Below are 16,160 nucleotides of genomic sequence, written 5' to 3'. Positions count from 1 at the left end.
TTTCCAGGCTCTGTTTGGGTTCCCCCTCCTTGTGCAGAGTGCTATGAACTTTCCTCAGGCACTAAGTGCATTTGTTTCCTATTCTCAGGGATAATGGTCTCTTTTTTCTGGTGTCCAATGTTTATACGAAGCTATGATGACCAGGTCTGGGATTATGGAAGGCCACTCTAAAAGTCTGTCCGTGATAGTGAATTCAAGGAAGGCTTGTTAGAAAATGTGGCATTTGAGCAATAGATTGTATACTATTAGAAAAGAAAGTAGAGGTAAAGTCATGAGCTTGTTCTGACTCTACCACCTAGGATACCCTTCCTTCTTCTCTGCTTGGTGGCACCCCTGCTTATTTTTCCAAGGTACTCTAGACCCATTGTTACCTACAAAGCTGCCTTTGAACCCAGATAAGATGTGTAGTTCTTGTTCTGTATATTATGTTTTTTTTAAGCTCTTTATTGGAATATAATTGCTTTACACTCTTGTACCAGCTTTTGAGGTACACCAAAGTGAATCAGCTGTATTTATACATATATCCCCATATGCCCTCCCTCCCACGACTCCCTCCCCTCCCCCCCCCCCGTCCTGGCCCTCTAAGGCATCACCCATCATCGAGTTGATCTCCCTTTGTTATACAGCAACTTCCCACTAGCTATCTATTTTACAGTTGGTAGTGTATATGTGTCAATGCTGCTCTCTCACTTCGTCCCAGCTTCCCCTTCACCCCCTGCGCCCCCAACCCCGTGTCCTCCAGTCCATTCTCTGCATCTGCATCCTTTTTCTTGCCCTGTCACAGGGTTCATCAGTTCCATTTTTTTTTTTTAGATTCCGTATATATGAGTTAGCATACAGTATTTGTTTTTCTCTTTCTGGCTTACTTCACTCTGTATGACAGACTCTAGATCTATCCACCTCATTACATATAGCTCCATTTCATTCCTTTTTATGGCTGAGTAATATTCCATTGTATATATGTGCCACACCTTCTTTATACATTCATCTCTTGATGGGCATTTAGGTTGCTTCCATGTCCTGGCTATTGTAAATAGTGCTGCAATAAACATTATGGTACAAGTTTCTTTTTGGATTATGGTTTTCCCTGGGTATATGCCCAGGAGTGGGATTACTGGATCATATGGTAGTTCTACTTTTAGTTTTTTAAGGAACCTCCAAATTGTTTTCCATAGTGGCTGCACCAACTTACATTCCCACCAACAGTGCAGGAGAGTTCCCTTTTCTCCACACCCTCTCCAACATTTATTGTTTTTAGATTTTTTTGATGATGGCCATTCTGACTGGTGTGAGGTGATACCTCATTGTGGCTTTGACTTGCATTTCTCTGCTGATTAGTGATGTCGAGCATCTTTTCATGTGTTTGTTGGCCATCTGTATGTCTTCTTTGGAGAAATGTCTATTTAGGTCTTCTGCCCATTTCTGGATTGGGTTATTTGCTTTTTTGGTATTAAGCTGTGTGAGCTGCTTGTATATTTTGGAGGTTAATCCTTTGTCCATTGCTTTGTTGGCAAGTATTTTCTCCCATTCTGAGGGTTGCCTTCTAGTCTTGTTTATGGTTTCTTTCGCTGTGCAAAAGCTTTTAAGTTTCATGAGGTCCCATTTGTTTATTCTTGATTTTATTTCCATGATTCTAGGAGGTGGGTCAAAAAGGATCTTGCTTTGATGGATGTCATAGAGTGTTCTGCCTATGTTTTCCTCTAGGAGTTTGATAGTGTCTGGCCTTACATGTAGGTCTTTAATCCATTTGGAGTTTATTTTTGTGTATGGTATTAGGAAGTGTTCTAATTTCATTCTTTCACATGTTGCTGTCCAATGTTCCCAGCACCACTTATTGAAGAGGCTGTCTTTTTTCCATTGTATATTCTTGCCTCTTTTGTTAAAGATAAGGTGTCCATATGTGCTTGGGTTTACCTCTGGGTTCTCTATTCTATTCCATCGATCTTCCTTTCTATTTTTGTGCCAGTACCATACTGTCTTGATCACTGTGGCCCTGTAGTATAGTTTGAAGTCAGGAAGCCTAATTCCACCAACTCCGTCTTTCCTTCTCAAGATTGCTTTGGCTATTCGGGGTCTTTTGCGTTTCCATACAAATCATAAGATTTCCTGTTCTAATTCAGTGAAAAATGCTGTTGGTAATTTGATCGGGATTGCATTGAATCTGTAAATTGCTTTGGGTAGTACAGTCATTTTCACGATGTTGATTCTTCCAATCCAGGAACATGGTATGTCCTTCCATCTGTTTGTGTCGTCTTTGATTTCTTTCATCAGTGTCTTAAAGTTTTCTGCATACAGGTCTTTTGCCTCCTTAGGCAGGCTTATTCCTAGGTATTGTATTCTTTTTTGTTGCAATGGTAAATGGGAGAGTTTCCTTAATTTCTCTTTTTGCTTTTTTGTTGTTAGTGTATAGGAATGCAAGAGATTTCTGTGTATTAATTTTGTATCCTGCTACTTTACTAAATTCATCGATTACTGCTGGCAGTTTTCTGGTAGAATCTTTAGGGTTTTCTATTTATGATATCACGTGTCTGCAAAGAGTGACAATTTTACTTCTTCTTTTCCAATTTGGATTCCTTTTAGTTCATTTTCTTCTCTAATTGCTGTGGCTAAACCTTCCAAAACTATGTTGAATGATAATGGTGAGAGTGGGCACCCTTGTCTTGTTCCTGTTCTTAGAGGGAATTCTTTCAGTTTTTCACCATTTAGAATGATGTTGGCTTTTGGTTTCTCATATATGGCTTTTATTATGTTGAGGTTATTTCCTTCTATGCCCATTTTCTGGAGAGCTTTTATCATAAATGGATGTTGAATTTTGTCAAAAGCTTTTTCTGCATCTATTGAGATGATCATAGGGTTTTTATCCTTCAATTTGTTGATATGATGTATCACATTGATTGATTTGCATATATTGAAGAATCCTTGCATCCCAGGGATAAACCCCACTTGATCATGGTGTATGATCTTTTTAATGTGCTGTTGGATTCTGGTAGCTAGTATTTTGTTGAGGATTTTTGCATCTATATTCATCAGTGATGTTAGTCTGTAGTTTTCTTTTTTTGTGACATCTTTGCCTGGTTTTGGTATCAGGGTGGTCGTGGCCTCGTAGAATGAGTTTGGGAGTGTTCCTCCTTCTGCTATAATTTGGAAGAGTTTCAGAAGGATAGGTGTTAGCTCTTCTCTAAATGTTTGATAGAATTCCCCTGTGAAGGCATCTGGGCCTGGGCTTTTGTTTGTTGGGAGATTTTTAATCACAGTCTCAATTTCCATACTTGTGATTGGTCTGTTCATGGTTTCTGTTTCTTCCTGGTTCAGTCTTGGAAGATTGTAGTTTTCTAAGAATGTATCCATTTCTTCCAGGTTATCCAATTTATTGGCATATAGTTGCTTGTAGTAGTCTCTCATGATCTTTTGTATTTCTGTGGTGTCCATTGTTACTTCTCCTTTTTCATTTCTAATTCTGTTGATTTGCATCTTCTCCCTTTTTTTTTCTGATGAGTCTGGCTAATGGTTTATCAATTTTGTTTATCTTCTCAAAGAACCAGCTTTTAGTTTCATTAATTTTTGCTATTGTTTCCTTCCTTTCTTTTTCATTTATTTCTGATATGATCTTGATGATTTCTTTCCTTCTGCTCACTTTGGGGTTTTTTTGTTCCTCTTTCTCTAATTGTTTTAGGTGTAAGATTAGGTTGTTTATTTGATATTTTTCTTGTTTCTTGAGGTAGGACTATATTGCTATAAACTTCCCTCTTAGAACTGCTTTTGCTGCGTCCCATAGGTTTTGGGTTGTTATGTTTTCATTGTCATTTGTTTCTAGATATTTTTTGATTTCCTCTTTGATTTCTTTAGTGATTTCTTGGATGTTTAATAGCATAGTGTTTAGCCTCCATGTGTTTGTATTTTTTACAGTTTTTTTCCTGTAATTGATATCTAGTCTTATGGCGCTGTGGTCAGAGAAGATGCTTGGTATGATTTCAGTTTTCTTGAATTTACCGAGGCTTAATTTGTGACCCAAGATGTGATCTGTCCTGAAAAATGTTCTGTGTGCACTTGAGAAGAAAGTGTATTCTGTCGTTTTTGGATGGAATGTCCTATAAATATCAATTAAGTCGAGATGGTCTAATGTGTCATTTAAAGCTTCTGTATCCTTATTTATTTTCTGTTTGGATGATCTGTCCATTGATGTAAGTGGGGTGTTCAAGTCTCCCACTATTATTGTGTTCCTGTCGATGTCCCCTTTTATAGCTGTTAGCATTTGCCTTCTGTATTGAGGTGTTCCTATGTTGGGGGCATAGATATTTACAATTGTGATATGTTCTTCTTGGATGGATCCCTTGATCACTATGTAGTGTCCTTCCTTGTCTCTTTTAATAGTCTTTACTTTCAAGTCTAATTTGTCTGATATGAGTATTGCTACTCCAGCTTTCTTTTGACTTCCATTTGCATGGAATATCTTTTTCCATCCCTTTACTTTCAGTCTATATGTGTCCCTTGGTCTGAAGTGGGTTTCTTGTAGGCAGCATATAGAAGGGTCTTGTTTTTGTATCCATTCAGCCAGTCTGTGTCTTTTGGTTGGAGCATTTAATCCATTTACATTTAAGGTGATTATTGACATGTATGTTTCTATTCCCATTTTCTTAATTGTTTTGGGTTTGTTTTTGTAGGTCTTTTCCTTCTCTTGTGTTTCCTACTTAGGAAAGTTCCTTTAGCACTTGTTGTAAGGCTGGTTTGGTGGTGCTGAATTCGCTTAACTTTTGCTTGTCTGGAAAGCTTTTGATTTCTCCATTGAATCTGAATGAAATTCTTGCTGGGTAGAATATTCTTGACTGTAGGTTTCTCTCTGTCAGGACTTTCAGTATATCCTGCCATTCCCTTCTGGCCTGCAGAGTTTCTGTAGAAAGATCAGCTGTTATCCTATGGTTTTTCCCTTATATGTTATTTGTTGCTTTTCTCTTGCTGCTTTTACTATTTTTTCTTTGTGTTTAATTGTCGTTAGTTTGATTAATATGTGCCTTGGTGTATTTCTCCTTGGGTTTATTCTGTATGGGACTCTCTGTGCTTCTTGGACTTAGTTAATTATTTCCTTTCCCAATTTGGGGAAGTTTTCCACTATAACCTCTTCAAATATTTTCTCAGACCCTTTCTTTTTTTCTTCTTCTTCTGGGAGATTCGAATGGTGGTGCGTTTAATGTTGTCCCCAAGGTCTCTGAGACTGTCTTCCATTCTTTTTATTCTTTTTTCTCTTTCCTGCTCTGTGGCAGTTATTTCCACCATTCTATCTTCCATTTCAGTTATTTGTTCTTCTACCTCAGTTATTCTGCTGTTTATACAATCTAGAGTATTTTTAATTTTGGTTATTTTGTTGTCCATTACTGTTTGTTTGCTCTTTAGTCCTTCTGAGTCCTTCTTAAGTGTTTCTCATATTTTCTCTATTTTGTTGTCAAGATTTTGGATCGTCTTTACTATCATTACTCTGAATTCTTTTTTCAGGCAATTTTCCTATTTCCTCTTCATTTATTTGGTCTTGTGGGTTTTTTCCCTGCTCCTTTGCCTGCATGGTGTTTCTTTGTTTTCTCATTTTGTCTAATTTATAGGATTTGCTGTCTCCTTTCCCTGTGCTGCCTAGTGGTAATTCCTCTTGTTTCTGCCCTCTGCCCCCTTTGGTTGGGTTTGTCCAGTGTCTTGAGTAGGCTTCCTGGTGGTGGGGGTCGGGGGGAGGTCTGGTGTCTGCTTTCTGATGTGTGGCTATGTGTCTTTTCTCTCTGATGAGCAGGGCCGTGTCAGGTGGTGTGTTTTAGGGTATCTGTGAGGTTAATATGTCTTTAGGTAGTCTGTGTAATGATGAGTGGGTTTGTGTTCCTGTCTCGTTTGTAGTTTGGTGTGAGGTGTCCAGCACTGGCAGTTGCAGACAGTCAGACGAAGCCAGGTTTTAGACTCTGATACAGAGCTGCGTGAGAGTTCTCTGCAGTTAGTCTTCCCTGTGTGTGAAGACTCCCTAGTAGTCTAGCATCCTGGATTCAGTGCTCCCTCCCCAGAGCCTCCTACTTGACTTCTGATGGAGTAGTCCAGACTTCAGAGGTTTCTTGTCCCGGCAATAAAGGGATTTAAAGAAGACTTCCAAGCCCCAGACAAATGGCAGTGTGTTGAGTCAAACAAATACCAGTTATGTCGGGATCTTTGCAGTCTTTTCTGTTGTCTGAGGTCGTCTGCTGGTGTTCAGCTGGTTCTCTGTGGGAATTATTGCATCTTTTGATGTATTCCTGATGCATCTGTGGAGGGGGATGCATTGCACTTCCTTCTACTTTGCCGCCATCTTTCTTCCTCTGTGTATTATGTTTATACTCTCTATCCCTTTTTTACCTTGTATCATGATTGTGATTTGGCTGTGTTTGTCAGCTGTGGCAAGTCCAGCTGGTCACAACATAGTTCTGAAAAAGTCTACACGTTCTAGCCTCATAAAAGACCTTCCTCTAAAATTCTAGATGTACCAATTACTGGCTGGGAATTCAGCAAATTATTTTAAAAACTCTTGAGTATCACTTGCTTTGTCTGTAAAGTGGAGGCAGAAATATTTACGGTGTAGGGTTATTATAATTTGTATACAGTGTCTAGCAAATTGCCTGGCTCCTAGTACGTGTTCTGTAAATGCTAGTTCCTCCTTTTATTTATCTTTTGTCTTCAGCACTCATTTCAGTGCAAATAATAGGAATTCATGAATGTATATTGAATTGAATATAAAATTGTAATATACCACCAAATGGGAACATTTAATTAGCTATATTATCTACACATTTAGTAAAGTACTGTTTGAACTCCAGTTAGACTTTTAAAAAGAAACTAAGTGGCTCTTCCTGCTTACGTGGTCTAAAGGCGCCATTTTCTTTTAATTTATACTAAAAGAAGAATCTCCTGGGAGGGTAAATCAGATTGGTTCCATAAAGCCATATAATTATTTTGTGTTAATCTATAGGAAAACTCCTTTTAATTGCCTAATTTAAAAGTTTTTCTTACTCTAAACCTGAATGTGCTTATATAAATAGGTGTTATTCACCCTGGTCATTTTGACACTGGGTTTTTAAGGAAAAGATCTGCATATCCATGTGCATCTCCAAAGTATTTGTGTAGATCCTTGCAATTACTTTAAAAATCCTCTTTGCATTTATTTCATCTGTAAGTATTGTTACAGTTATTCACTGTGGAGAATGTAGAAGTCCTTATACCACCCTCAAAAAATGAATGTCCCATAATTCCAGTACTCTATCTTATATGACCAAGTGCTCATTTAGCTTTGTTTAGAGATCATTAAAAAATCATAGGCAAGAGCTTCTGCTGAATTTTAAAATACTATTTAGTAAATAATGACAAATGTTGATATAAATGTATTATAAAATCTTTATGTCTGAGAAAAATATTAAACAATTAATGTTAAAAATTTTGGTAGCTAAATAACATTTCAGGAGATGGAGCTATTGTATTGATAATTAGCATAATATTTGAATTGCAAAAAACTCTTCAATTTAATGAGTACAGTCGTTTTTCACTTAAGTGTCCTGTAAAAACCTAAAGGTTTTCAAGCCAAATGAATTCTGTTTAGAATTAAAAAAAAAAAAAACTTCCCAGAGCATAAAGTTTGAACTATATATCCTTATAAATGCTGATTTTTTAAAAAAGTTAACCCTTTAAAAATTAAATCTCAAAGACTTATAGGCATTGTTATTCTGCTTTAATTTTGCTGAGTGGAAATCTTTTAATCAGGAATATTACAAGTGGGTCTTTACATTTCTCATTGCCATTAACCTACTGAGCAGTGCATGCCTGTTAAACTGCATCTCAGGGCCTGCCTTATATGTCCATAAAAAAAGATATTCTGTGAGTAAGACCAAGAGGTTACCTTAACATAGATAAACCTTCCTTAGTGTAGTGTAATATTTTATTTTAGTTCTATAACAGTTTCATTTTTTGATATTCACTAGTATTGTGTATGTTTCCCTAATAAATTTTCAAAGAGCTTATTCAGGCATAATTGACGTACAATAAATGGCACATATTAGAAGGATACACTTTAAAAAATATTGACGTATGTATACATCTGTGAAGTTACCACCACAATCAGCACAATTAACATTTCCATCACAACCCAAATTTTCCTCCTTCCCTTTTTTCTTCTCTCCCTGCCATCCCTGTCCCAGTCCCTCCCTTCCCCAGGCAACTGATTTGCTTTCTATTACTATAGATTAGTCAGCTTTTTCTAGAGTTTTATATAAATGGAATCACGCAGTATGGTACTCTTTTTGTTTGAGGGGTGAAGGGGGTCTTACCTCTTTTACCCAGTATAATTATTTTGAGATCCATCTATTTTTTTGTGTGTATAAATAGTTCATCTTTTTTATTGGTGAGTAGTATTTCATTATACAGCTATGCCATAGTTTATCTATTCACCTAATGATGAACATTTGGATTGCTTTCAGTTTTTAGCTGTTGCAGATAAAGGAACAGTTTTTGGCTATTATGATAAAGCTGCTATAAACATTGAGTGTGTTTTAAAAAATTATTTCATTTTTGATTTTTACCACTTACTGGCAGTTGTGGCTGTCAACTCTTATCATACAGCAGTGTTTTTATGCACCTTCCCCAGCAACTTTGTAATTGGGGAAGACTATGAAAATACCTAACTTTAAACCTATTTCCTGCATTTTACCCATTTTACTCATTCGAGGTATTGATTATAGGAAAAAAAAGATCTCATTCTGAATTTTGAGATCTTCACAGTCTGGCTAGCATTATCTTACCTTTTATAATATCACTAAATAAAAATTTTAAACGTATCTGAATTGAAAGCCTGTAGTCCTTAATTAACCAAAGAGCTTATGCAAATACTTTCCTCACTATAATGATGTTATGATGAATATTTTTCTAAAGAGAATAAATGTTTCCTAATGACCATATTTTACTTCCATAAGTATATGTGGCAGTTGAAATCTTAGTTATCAGATTTTCTTTAAGGAAGAAAATATAGAAAGGATCCCATAATGCAATGCTTAAAAAGAAAAACTGAGACACACACTAACTTGTGATATTTCTCATTTGGAAAACTTTTTACTGTTCTCATTTTTATACTTTTTTATTTTTTAAATCTCATTACTTTATAGAGTTTTAAAAGGAATGTTTTATTTACTTATTTATTTTGGCCATGTTGCGTGGCTTGTAGGATCGTAGTTCCCAGACCGGGGATGGAACACCGGTCCTCAGTGGTCAGAGCGTGGAGTCCTAACCACTGGACTGCCAGGGAATCCTCTAAAAGGAATGTTTTACATGCAATAAAGTTTCAACCTCTTGAAAAAATATTCCAAGCCTCCATTTTTAACAAAAAGTATGCAAAGCTTAAAATTTGTTTCCCCTTTCCACTGATTTGTTCTTAACAATATGTGTGTTTATGTGTGCGTATATGTGTGAATATGCATACACCATGGCACAGATACGTGTGTATAAAACCCATTCTAAGGCAATAAAAACTACCTGTTTATGATATATAATTACATTAAAATTAGTCTATTTAGAATGGAGTTTTAACTTTTAGGTAGTTTCTTTTATTTTTTTTATTTTTAAAAAAATTTATTTATTTATTTATTGGCTGCATTGGGTCTTCGTTTCTGTGCACGGGCTTTCTCTAGTTGTGGCGAGCAGGGGCTACTCTTTGCTGTGTGCGAGCTTCTCATTGTGGTGGCTCTAGGCATGCAGGCTTCAGTAGTTGTGGCACGTGGGCTCAATAGTTGTGGCTTATGGGCTCTAGCGTATATGCGCAGTAGTTGTGGCGCATGGACTTAGTTGCTCCAGGCATGTGGGATCTTCCCAGACCAGGGATCAAGCCCATGTCCCCTGCATTGGCAGGCAGATTCTTAACCACTGAGCCACCAGGGAAGTCCCTAGGTAGTTTCTTTTAAGTAAAGTGGCCTTAATGTTATTCACTTTAATGGCAAATATATAACCTTGATAGAAATACATGCACAGTTCTGTCTGTAGATGTGTTTTCTTAAAAAGGCAAATTATATTACACAGTTTCCTGTACTGAGAACTTTTATTATAGATGAGAAAAAGGAAATATAATTCGTTTCCCAGTAGAATCTATATGTTTAAATATTAAATACTTTTAAACAGATCATCTTTTTATGTTGAGTTGTTGATTTAGGACCATTTGTGAATAGAATCCATATTCTTTTCTTGCTTTTGATTATAGTTTAAATTTAAAGCTAATTTGATTGAATGCCTTTTGATATTCTTTCTGTGATTGTTAATTTTTTCTGTTATTAAGACTATAATAAATTTTATATAGTACCAGAATAGAGATCAGTTTTGGTTATTTTTCTTCTCTTTTGCTTCTTTATCTTTTTCATCAGTAGAAAACTTTATTTACCAGGCTAAAATATAAACTAATATTATGATTTAGGTGAAATGAAAAGCTAATACTAATTTTTTCTTTCAGATCTCTATAAAAATGGACTCCAAAGAGCTAACTTTGTACCATTTATAGCGGTCCTGAAGGTAAGAAAAATCACTTTCTTGTGTTCACTAATATCATATTGATTGATATTCAAGGGCTTTTATAGGATTGCTGTGTCTTGCATTCAAGCAGAGTTTATTTTGGTATTTGATAGTAATAGTTAAAGACACTAAAGGAGAAAAGAATCTTTTTTTATATAGTATTCATTCATATGTACACAGGAAAAATTACAAAATATAGTCTAAATTATTGTCTAGCTGAAACATTTGATCATTTGCATTTTATAAATTTTAATTTGAGGTTTGCTCATAAATATTATAGTGGAATATTTGAACTTATATATTGATTTCTGAGAAAATGTTTAATGTTCCTTTGTTTCCTTCAGGTTTATGGCCATTAACATGTTTTCCCAGCTATTAAAGTTGCTATTTTAGAGTAGCATTATTACAAAAATATTCTAATATATTTAAATGTGATTGCCATCAAGTTATCATGAAATTATGTGAAGTTGAGGCACATAAGTAGTTCAAATATTTGTGTGTATCATCATTGCATAGAGTTTAAAATAGTCTTCATTACAATATGATTAAGAATAAAGTAGCCTTCTTTTTCACTGTTAATTTTAGTAATTTTTTACATGATTATTCAATAATCCTACATTTTACCAATATTTATTGGGAACCTACTATGTGCAAAGTGCTGCATTAGGCATAATGGATAATATGATCATTAAGTAGGTTGTGTTTCTTGCTTGCAAGTCCTTTATAATCTAGTTGGGCATAGACTGTGTACACAAAGACCTACAACACAAAGCATAATGTACCAAAAAGAAGCATATATGCCAAAGTATAATTCCTGTAATTCTCAGGCACATTTTTCCCTATGTATAACAACATAGTTAAAGAAAGGATAGAATTGTAATTAAAAAAAAATAAAAGACCTACAACCTCAAAAATTCTTACCAAGAAGGAGGAGTAAAAACATTTTATCTTCAATACTGAAGGTATAGTCAGATAATCTTTTTGAAATATACTTTAGTTGGAGCTGTTGTTAGTGCCAAACTTTGTTCCCTGTGCTATCCAAACATCTGTTTCCTTGACCAGTTTTAGGTTCCCAGAGGATTTTAATTTCTCTGAGATATTTATAGATGTAGGAAAAAGTACTTTTTGAAGATTTATGCTGTTGGTAATTTTTTCCCCATTGTATTCATGTTTTACATTTGAGGTGAAGGGAGATTTGCAGTGTTTTCTGCACACCAGGAATCCAAAGTAATGTGGTGTATGTAGATACCAAAATATAAGCAGGGAAGCTAAGAAAAATAGATGCTAAAAATAGTTTCTTTATGTAGCATAAAATACGCAAAATATAAAGAGAAGGCTCACATAATGAAACAAGTTAAAAGGTTCTCAAGGAACTTTGTGGCTGCACTTTGTTTTAACCCCAAGCCTTATTTTTTGGCCAGTAATTTGTCATATTTTAATATATAATAGCATTACTAGTAGGCAACTAAACTGGCCAAATTGAATTTAATTTCCTTTCCCGTTCCCATCTTTAGTTTTTTTTTTTAAAGAGGAAGAAAAACCAAAAAAGATGAATAATCCAATTTGAAATCCAGCAAGAACTGAGAGAAATAATACACAATTTGGAATTAAATATGAACTGAAATTTCCAGGTGACTAAATACCAGATTGGACTAGAAAAGATCTAAAATGTCTCATTTATTTAAAAGACTTTTCACATGTAACAAAACAATAGTCTGAATAAATGTACTCTAGAGCTGGTTTCCCTGGAGCTTTTTTGGTGGGTGTATGAAGTATCCCTTGTAAGGCAAGATTGTTTCATATTAATTTAAATGACGTTTTGCCTGTTTACACATGCTTACTCTTTCATTTTGGCTCAGGTGAGAGACATGTATAGTAAAAGTCACTCTTAAAACAAACAGAGGCAGTGTAAAGCAATTATATTCCAATAAAGAGCTTTAAAAAACAAACAAAAAAAGCAGACAAATAAACAAATAGAGGATCTTAGTTTAATAAAAAGAGATTATAAATAAGATAGAAATTTATTTTGGGAAAAAGTACAGTGTAAAATCCCTTTTCTCCTTTATGTTTTCCTCTCTAAACTGAGCGATAACAAGTTTGTAATTCACCACAAGAATTTGTGATTTGTTTCTTGGAGTATTGCAAAATGACCAAAAACTGCTGTAAGCTATTAGTGAACAATATTTTCATCAGATAGTAGGAATGATGAGGAGGACTAATATGCTATTAAAACCCATACTTCCATCAACAGATGAAGAAACTATGATATATTCATGTAATGAAGTATTGTTCTGCCATGAAAAGGAATGAAAAATTCTGATGTGATACATTATGGATAGACCTTGAAAACATGTTAAGTGAGATAAGCCAGACACAAAAGGACAAATACTATATGATTCCACTTACCTGAGGTGCCTGGGAAAGGCAGATTCACAGAGACAGAAAGTAAAATAGAGGTTACCAGGGGCTGGGAGGAAAGAGGAATAGGGAGTTATTGTTTCGAGGTGCAGAGTCTCTGTTTAGGATGATGAAAAGTTCTGGAAATGGATAATGATGATGGTTGCATAACATTGTGAATGTCCTTAATGCCATTGAGTTATATACTTAAAAATTGTTAAAATGATAAGTTTTATGTTATGTGTATTTCACCACAATTTATAAAAAAAGAGGAAGAAAAAAAAAGCCATAGGACTGGAAAGGATATAGAAAAGGATCAGGTACATTTCCTCCAGAACCCTAACCCTAACCCTTGTAAAAAGCAGAGGAAAACAAAACAAAAAAACAAATTCTTACATATATGTTTTACTGCCTTTTAAATAGGGAATTTCCTGTTTTTTTCTTATGCTTTCTTTGTGTTTATTTTGCTGTTCTTTTTTTTAATTTACTGAGATTAATTTTTATCTCATTTTAACCTTTCTTAAGTGCATTTAAGACTATTTCCCTCTGAATACCTGCATCCATGAAGTTTTGATATTTAGTATTTTCACTCCCAAGTTCAAACTATTTTCTAATTTCCATTGTGATTTCTTCAACTTATGAAGTATCTAGCAGTATATTTCTTTTTTTTTTTTTTTTTTTTTTTTTGTGGCACACGGGCTTAGTTGCTCCGCGGCATGTGGGATCTTCCTGGAGCTGGGATCGAACCCGTGACCTCTGCATTGGCAGGCAGATTCTTAACCACTGCGCCACCTAGGAAGCCCTCTAGCAGTATATTTCTTAATTTCCAAACATATGAGAATTTTCTAGTTATCCTTTTGTTACTCTTTTCTTAATAAATGCTTAATTGCATTGTGGTCAGAGAATGTATCCTTTGTGACTTTAGTTCTTTCAGATTTGTTGAAACTTGCTTTATGGCCCAATATGTGGATAATTTTTGTAAATATTCTCAGCATTCTTGAAAGTAATGAGTATTCTCCAATTATTGTGAGATACATATAATACCCATTAAGTTAGTTTGTTAATTATGCTGTTCAAATCTTTATTCTTATAAAATATTTTTCCCATCAGTTATTGAGAGGCTTATGGAAAACTTCTCCCAGTATGATTGTGAATTTGTCCATTTCTCTTATAATTCTGTCATTAACCTTACATATTTGGAGGCTCTGTTGTAAGTTGCATTACAGATTTAAAATGATTAAATATTGCTTTTGAATGGAATTTTAAAAATTTTTTATCATTAAGTAGTAATTTGCCTTTATTTCAAGCACAGTCATTATTTCCTGTTGAAGCATTTTTATCACATCTGCTTTCAAATCTTTATCAGATAATTTTAACATCTCTGTTATCTTGATGTTGGTGTTTATTGGTTGTCTTTTTAACATTCAGTTTGAGGTCTCTGTGGTTTTTGGTATGAGTAATTTTCAGCTGAAACTTGGACAATTTCAAAATTTGTCATGAGACTTTGGATCTTACATATTTTTTAAATTTAATTTAATTTTTATTTATTTTTTGTGTTGGGTCTTTGTTGCTGTGCATGGGCTTTCTGTAGTTACAGAGAGTGGGGGCTACTCTTTGTTGCAGTGAGTAGGCTTCCCATTGAGGAGGCTTCTTTTATTGCAGAGCATGGGCTGTAGGCCTGTGGGCTTCAGTAGTTGCTGAATGCAGGCTCAGTAGTTGTGGTGCATGGGCTTAGTTGATCTACGGCATGTGGTATCTTCCCGGACCAAGGATCAAACCCATGTCCCCCGCATTGGCAGGCGGATTCTTTTTTTTTCTTTTTTTTTGCAGTTCAACTTTTTATTTTAATAAAATCAGAATATGCACAGCACATGCAGTGCTAACATCTAAACTAATGCAATAAGCAATTACTAAAGCTACAGTGACTTGAGGTTCAATCTTTACATTCAGCAAGTTTAAATCCATTCTTATGTGATTTTTGAAACCTTATTAACTGAAAATATTGCTTGCTGATAAAACTTGCTCAAATGCTATTGCTGAATGTACAAGTCACTGATTATGCCAGTACAGCAAAGATAACCACATGTTTGAGGATTGCGATGAGCCAGACATTCACTGAAAAAAAATACACACAACGAAACAAAACTCACACAATATCTGAGAATCTGGACGCTTCGTATCAGTGTTTTGAAGTGTTTCGTTAATATCTTAAGACAAGTGTATCAAAACCTTGGCATGATTTAATTTAAAGTCGCCAATTTTGTTTTTACTAACATCAGAAAGTTATGGCTACACTGCCAATGCCGGGTCTGCTTAATTTGACTTGAGTTTAATATGACTTAACATTAAAAGCTCACACTACCCCGAAATATGTAATTTCACACATACGGTGACATTCAGCATTCAAATGCCATTGTTTTTGTACTGTCTTTTGGTCAAGTTTCTTTAAACTTTCAAAGAATCACTTTTAAGCTTACAAAAATAAATATTTGTCAAAATGTTCAGTAAATATTACATAAAACTAGCAGCAAAAAGTATCTAGAAATCTGTCATGTACAAATAGTTTTCTTCCCAGCTACCATTCCCATGGTCCCAAATAAATTTTAGAATCTAGTCCCATCCGCTTCCTAGACAAGCTGCGTTCAACAATCTCCAAGAGACAAAATAAGATTGGAAGTTTGACACGCACACAAGACATATATATAAAATTCTCTGAATGTGCAATAAAAAAAGCACTTTATAAAAAGTTACAGGCAAAAAGTACAAGGGCCTAAATCTAGACTAATTGAAATAGCACCATAACAAATGACCTCAATACTGTCAAGTGCACCTACTTAATAAAAGTTTTAGAACAGGGCACAATACACTTGAAAATCTGTTGCACTTTAGGAAATTTTTGTGGCAGGTGGATTCTTAACCACTGTGCTTCCAGGGAAGCCCTGGATCTTATATTTTTTAATTGATATTTTATTGTGGTAACATATAACATAAAATTTACCATTTTAACCTTTTAAGTGTACAGTTCCGTGGCGTTAAGTACATTTACATTGTTGAGCAACCATCACCATCATGCATCTCCAGAACTTTTTCATCTTTCCAAACTGAAACCGTGCACTCTTTAAATAATCACTCACTGTTCTCCCCCTCCCCCCAATCCTGGTAACCACCTTTCTACTTTCTGTCCCTGTGAATTTGTCATTTCTAGGTACCTTATATGAGTAGAATCA

At 35.0% G+C, this 16,160-nt stretch overlaps 1 protein-coding gene across 6 annotated transcripts in view; it reads left to right on the top strand.

Moving 5' to 3' along the window:
- The window catches only part of AFG1L (AFG1 like ATPase), a 226,522-nt gene that overhangs the window by 114,199 nt on the left and 96,163 nt on the right, over positions 1-16,160 (top strand). For all 6 annotated transcript variants that reach the window (XR_009054295.1, XR_009054296.1, XR_009054297.1 and 3 more), the window contains one exon: positions 10,478-10,536. Coding sequence is in view for 3 of the 6 variants with exons in the window: in XM_057738766.1 (XP_057594749.1) it covers positions 10,478-10,536 (59 nt within the window). In the remaining 3 variants the exon portion in view is untranslated. The remainder of the gene's footprint in view (positions 1-10,477; positions 10,537-16,160) is intronic.

Source organism: Hippopotamus amphibius, chromosome 6 (assembly GCF_030028045.1).
Source record: "Hippopotamus amphibius kiboko isolate mHipAmp2 chromosome 6, mHipAmp2.hap2, whole genome shotgun sequence".
In the NCBI taxonomy this organism is placed as follows: Eukaryota; Metazoa; Chordata; class Mammalia; order Artiodactyla; family Hippopotamidae; genus Hippopotamus; species Hippopotamus amphibius.
Note: the sequence above shows the minus strand (reverse complement) of the source record. Positions and strands in the feature narration are given on the sequence as shown.